Source organism: Tupaia chinensis, unplaced genomic scaffold (assembly GCF_000334495.1).
Source record: "Tupaia chinensis unplaced genomic scaffold, TupChi_1.0 Scaffold000422_1, whole genome shotgun sequence".
In the NCBI taxonomy this organism is placed as follows: Eukaryota; Metazoa; Chordata; class Mammalia; order Scandentia; family Tupaiidae; genus Tupaia; species Tupaia belangeri.
In genome coordinates this window covers 1,121,530-1,127,941 of record NW_006159927.1, presented here as the reverse complement: position 1 = coordinate 1,127,941, position 6,412 = coordinate 1,121,530, and the positions used below count along the sequence as shown (strand labels likewise).

Below are 6,412 nucleotides of genomic sequence, written 5' to 3'. Positions count from 1 at the left end.
TGCATGTGTGCCCAAGATCCCAAGAGGAGAATGGAGGAGAAGGGATTGCGGTGTGGCCATCCCCCCTGGGGGGTGATTTCTCGCTTTCTGTCTCTCTGTCTCTCTCTGCCTGTCTGGTTGACACACACACCCTATGGCAAAAACCTCTCAAAAAAAAAAAAAGAGAGAGAGAGAGACAGAGAAAGAGAGAGAGAGAGAGAGAAAGTGAGACATCATCCTCTAGGAGGATGGCCCAGGGAGGATGACCATGCTGCAATCCCTTCTCCTCCATTCTCCTCTTGGGATTTGGGGCATGCATGCCGTCATGTCAGGAGTGATTTCCAAGCTGCCAGTTCTGGGACTCAAACCGCAGTTGGCCATGTGGGACCCAACTTTCTATGCACAGCACTTATTTGCTGTGTACGGAGCCAGGCACTGGTTGTGGGCCATGGCATGGTCCTGTCTAAGCCTGGCAGGGGTGGCCGAGCTCTGGCTCATATTTCTCTGGCCTGCGTGCTCCTCTCCAGGACTCTGAGTGCTCTTGGTGGTGACTGTACCTCTAGTGTGGGCTGGGGTGGCCTGGGGTCTGGCAGTCCCAAGCACAAGGACTCACATCACCTCTGAAGGCTCACGCTCAAACTTCTCAGTGGGGTGTAGGAATTTAAAAGGCACACAGAGAAAAATGACCTGGCTGTCTGGGACAGCGGCTGCACACAGAGGTTCTCTATGGGAGTCCTGCCTCCCGGGTGTGCACTAGCTTTCGGAGACTCTGGGGCCAGTTGATTTTGAGGTGTACCATGAGGGGACATGGATTCGGTATCAGCAACTTTCCCACAGGGATTGAGTCAACATTAACATGCTGGGGAACCCTTCTAAGAAAGAGGAGGGGAGAGAGTCAGTTTCTCATTTGCTCAGGGGACTATGGGAACAATTCACATTTTTATTGGGTTACTAGGTGTGGACATCTATGCCTCACGCTTCCTATGCAAGCTCTCGTTTACTGCCCCAGCATCCTTGCTCAGCAGAGCCTGTCATCGGTCCCGTTTTACAGACGAGAAAGCAGGCTCAGGGAGGTAAAGTCGTGTGCTTAAAGTCACACAGCGAGTAACTGATGGCAGCAGGGATTTGAACTTACTTGCAGCACTTCCAACGACTAGAAGGACCTGGTTTTGTAACTGCCATTGGCACATGTGCCAGGATGGGAAGGCTGAGTCTCTGAAAGGTTCTGTAGGATTCACCATCACTTCTGTCTCACAAGGAGGCAGAGACAGAGACTAAGGTGAGTTGCTGCTTTTGCCCTAACTTTGTCATGTCTGTGTGACTCCAAGCAAGTTCCTGGCCCTCTGTGGCTTTTGTTTAATTAAGCGAACAATGAGGTCCAGGGCTTACTGATGTTGAGGTACTTACTAGCTTTGAACAGTCCCAGTTCATCCCTGGAGAGCTTGTGTTGTTAAACACCCAGGGTCCTGTCCTTGTTCTGTATGTTGACAGAGGTTCTCCCCACCTCAATGGCTCTCCTTACTCTCTTGTCATAAGAGAGCCAGTTCCCCTCAATACCAGGTCCTGTGTGGGACATCTGTGTGACCTCAACCAGCCCCTCAATCCTTCATCCTTCCTGAAGACCCTCTGGGAACTCTGGACCCCCCCATTTTCGCACTCCTTCTAAACTTTTCTAAGAAGCCCTTTCTAAAGGGTCCTCTTTGGGTGGGGAAGAAAATCAGTGTCTCCTAAGATGATTCTAACTTGGGCATCGGGGACAAATCCTACGCCAGCACAACGAACCATGCAGACTAGGCTTGTTTTCTGATTGTTACTGTCTAAAGGGGTGCGCTAAGTCTGTAGTGTGCCAGAGGACAGCATCCAGTGGCCAAGGACCTAATGGCAGAAGAAGCCTGAAGGGGGTAGTAGGAGGAACTACTTAGAGGGCAATACTGGGCATTCGGGTGAACACCTTTTTAGAGTCTATCTCCCCTTCGACCATGTGGGGATGGATGTCCACGTTCAATCCTGCATCCTTGCACAGTTTGATCAAGGTCCGAATGTTGTTCTTGGATAACCTCAGGTATCTGTGCAAAGGAAAGCCAGAGAGGTCAGTTGAAAATGGAGTCATGACAGCTTCTAACTTTATTGAAAAGAGCTTAGGTTTAAGCAGCAGGAAGTATGAGACCTCAAGGAGAAATGGGCTCTCCAAATGTTTGGGGAGCTGATGGACACCCAACACGAGGACATCTCACAGGGCAGGTAGGAGTTTATCTGGTAGAACTCTTTTGGAAATCCATTTGCCAAGCACCACCTCTGGGTCCCCACCAAAGAAAACAGGTTCAGAATCTTTGACTCAGTGACTCCATTCAGGTTCTTGACTTATCCCAGGTAGAGAGATCAATGGAAAGAGCTATATAAATAAAAATGTTCATTTGGGGATTAGCAACAGCAGGAAAATTAGAAATTCTATTAACAGAAGAACGGTTAAGCAAATAATAAACTATCTCATTTCAAGAACTCTTAATAAAGCATTAGGAAACAGAAGGTACAACATGGCTGTGACATTACGCCAAGTGGGGAGAAAAAACAGAATGCAAATGGACATGCTTTACCATCCATTCTGTCACTGACCGTACAGCCTGTGCTTAAACCATACCCTAGTCCCTCCGTAAACAGTGTGTTTTTTAAAGTAACAAGATTCATGCCTGTGGGTAAGGTAATGCTTTCCTTCCCCATTAGAACCAGCCCCAGAGTGGGACCAACAGATGGTGTAATGGTTATGTCACTGGACTCCCATGTAGTCAACCACAGTTTGAGTCTCAGATCTGGTAGCTTAAAACTCATGCTGGATGGGTGTGTGTGTGTGTGTGCCTAAAATCCTGAGAGGACCAGGAGGCATGGTTTTGTGCATTACCCCCCGGGGGGGGGGGGTTTCTCGTTTTCTGTCTCTCTCTCTCTGTCTGTCTGGTGAGTACTTGTGCCTTATAGCATAAATCTCTCTCTTAAAAATGACCTCTGTAGGGACCAGCAGTTAGCGTAATGGCTATGTTGTTGGATTCCCACGTAGTTGACCGTGGTTCGTGTCCCAGACCCGGTGGCTTAAACTCATGCTGGGCGCTTGTGCGTGCATGCCCAAGATCCCAAGAGGAGAATGAAGGAGAAGGGATTGCAGCATGGCCATCCCCCCTGGGGGGTGATTTCTTGCTTTCTGTCTCTCTCTGTCTGGTGAGTGCACGTGCCCTATAGCAAAAACCTCTTCCCCCCAAAAAACCAAAAAACAAAACAAAACAACAACAACAAAAAACTCACTCTGGGCGTGTGTGTGAATGCCCCAAATCCCAAGAGGAGAATGGAGGAGAAGAGATTGTGGCATGGCCATACCCCTGGGGGAATGATTTCTGGCTTTTTGTTTCTCTGTCTCTCTCTGTCTTCTCTCCAGTGAGCACATGTGCCCTATAACAAAAATCTCTCTCTCAAAAAAAAAAAAAAAAAGGCTGTAGTGAACTGACATGCCCTCCAGGACCCTGTCCACTGGCAGATGAGGAGACTGAGAAACTTGAAGGCTTCAGCCCTAGAGCAGTCCTTTGGGACTCAGGCAGAGTTCAGCCATGCCAAGCCCACCCTCCACCTAGGAGGATGATCTACATCAGGTTCAGCCCAGTGCCTCAACCAGAGGCATTGGTGATTAAAGCCGTTCTTCTGGGATACCCCCAACCCCCCAAACACAGGGCCACTCACCGGCAGCTCAGCACCTCCTCTGGCTTTAGCATTCTCACAGTCTCAATCTTGGGCTCAGTGCCCTTCTCCATGAGGCTCTTCAGCTTGCGCTCGTAAGTGCTGTCAGGGGTCTTGGTTGCCCATTCTCTCATGAAGGTCTGCCTCCGGTTGCCGAAGATCGTATCTTGCAATATAGGATCTAAAACACTGCTCTGCCGGCGGAATGGGTTTGCCCGTTGAGCGGCCTCCATAGCGGCTATGTCCTTGGCGTCTGCGTCTGATATTGGACAGACGTTACCAAGGAGTTAGGTTCTGGGAGAGGCGCGTGCTCGCGAAGGCAGAAGGGAATGAGGGCTGAGAAATACCTAGGCTTCAAACAATACTTGTTCTGGGGACCAGCAGTTGGCGTAATGGCTGTGTTGCTGGACTCCCATGTAGTTGACCATGCTTCGAGTCCCAGACCCAGTGGCTTAAACTCATGCTGGGCGTGTGTGTGTGTGCATGCCCAAGATCCCAAGAGGAGAATGGAGGAGAAGGGATTGTGGCGTGGCCATCTCCCCTGGGGGGAGATTTCTCACTTTCTGTCTCTCTGTCTCTCTCTGTCTTTCTGGTGAGTGCTCACACCTTATAACAAAAAATGTCTCCAAAAAAAGAAACAAAACAAAACAAAATCAATACTTGCTCTGAAATATGAGATCTAGTCAAGACTTCTGCAAGCTTTCCTTCATAGCACGTGGTTAATCTTTATTTATCCCTTTTCTCCTCTCTCCTTTTTCTCCGCCTAATTCCTTTTCTTTATCTCCTTCCATTTCCCCCTTCTCTCAATATTTTTTCTTTCTCTCCAGAGGGAATTTACCTAGAGGGAATGAGCCTACAAGAGGTAGGGGAAGGATTAAAGGAGATATAGTTTGATTTCTATTCATTTATTTTTAGTTTAGTGTTTATTTTTGTATTTGCTTGCTATAGGGCATGGTACTCTTGCCAGAGAGAGGCGGGGAATGAGACATTAACCCCCAGGGGGTATAGCCACCCCAAATCCTTTCTCCTCCACACTCCTCTCCAGATTCTGGGTATGCACACACACATGCCTGGTGTGATTTTTCTGGTCACTGAGTCTGGGACTTGAACCACATAATCAACCATGCAAAATCCTTAACCTCCACATCTTTTTTACAGAGACTTTTGCTATAGGGTGCATGTGCTCAAATACAGGGTTTGTAGTAAGTGAAAACTTTTATTTTTGCCTCTATCCCACAGGCTTTGGTATGAAACAAGCTTATTTTATACAACATGATATGTTAAATGTAGACCTTCAGACAGAAGGGAAATGATCCCATACATGAATTTGGAAATAAGCAAAACAACAAAGTACACTGGAAATTTAATGTGGGTTAAACATATTATGTATTAAAATACAGTTGTTTAAAATAAAAATAATAATATATAATGGGGTTTATAGGTATGGAGAAATATAATGTGTAGCAACAATAACATGAAGTCTGGGAGAGGAGAAATGTAAGTTTCTTGTGCTTTACATGAAGTGAGGGAAGACTGTGGTAATTTAACGATAAAAACTATAAGCTCTATTCTGAAGAATTATATCTAATAAGATAAAAAAAAGAAGATGAAATTTTAAAACAACCAAACAAAAAACTCAATCTAAAAGAGTACAGAAAAAAGGAGAGGACAAGTAAAGAAAGGATTGGACAAATTAGAAACAAATACGAAGAGGGTAGATTTAAACCCAACCAACATCAATAACCATGGTCACTGTCAGTGGTCTAAACATCGCAATTAAAAGGCTGAAACTGTAATATTACATAGAGGAAAAAAAATTAAGATTAAATTATATGCTGCCTGCAAGAAAATAACATTATCTTTTATTTTCATTTTTCCAGGTTTATCAAGATAGAATTGCAAAATAAAATTGCATATATTTAAGGTATACAATGTGATGTACATATTTATTGTAAAGTGATTGTCATCACATTAGTTAACGCACTTATCACTTCACATAGTTACCTTTGTGTGTGTACCATATTTTTCTTTATTCACTCATCAGTGGACAGTTAGATTGTTTTCATGTTGTGGTTACTGTGAATAATTCTGATGAACATGGGAGTGTAGATATCTCTTTGAAATACTAATTTCATTTCTTTCAGATATATACTAATAAGTAGAATTCCTATGTCATATGATGGTTCTATTTTTAATTTTCAAGAAAATTTCATAGTGTTTTCTGTTTCTACCAATTTACATTTCCACACATAGTGTGCAAAGGCTCTCTTTTAATCACATTTTCTCCAACACTTATTATCACTTTTTTTTTCCCCATGATAGCCATTCTAACAGGTGTGAGGTGATATCTTATAGTGGATTTGCTGTTTCTTAATGATTAACAATGCTGAGAATCTTTCATGTACCTGTTGGCTATTTGCATTTCTTATTTGAAAAATGTCCTTTCATGGCCTTTGTCCATTTTTAAATCATATTTTTTTCACTATTGAGTTTTATGAGTTCTTTGTATATTTTGGAAATTAACCCCTTATCAGAGAGATGGTTTACAAATATTTTCTCCCATTCAATAGATTGCTTTTAGTTTCATTGATTAATTCCTTTGATGGGCAGAAACATTTTCATTTGGTGTAGTTTTACTTGTTTACTTTTGCTGCCTATACTTCTGGTGTTGTACTCAAAAAATCATTGCCAATACCAATACTGAGGTGTCTTTCCC

General features: G+C 44.2%; 1 protein-coding gene across 2 annotated transcripts in view; it reads right to left on the bottom strand.

Annotated features, from left to right (window-relative positions):
• Positions 1-1,601: 1,601 nt before the first annotated feature.
• Positions 1,602-6,412, bottom strand: part of CUNH16orf78 (chromosome unknown C16orf78 homolog) — a 27,587-nt gene continuing 22,776 nt past the window's right edge. Inside the window, exons 4-5 of one of the 2 annotated variants that reach the window (XM_006154777.1) lie at positions 3,700-3,955; positions 1,602-2,045 (exon numbers count right to left, since the gene is read on the bottom strand). In XM_006154777.1, the coding sequence (XP_006154839.1) occupies positions 1,898-2,045; positions 3,700-3,955 (404 nt within the window). In that variant the 3' untranslated portion in view covers positions 1,602-1,897. Of the gene's footprint in view, positions 2,046-2,086; positions 2,372-3,699; positions 3,956-6,412 lie in introns of those variants that run through there. The other variant, XM_006154778.1, reaches the window with a different exon arrangement.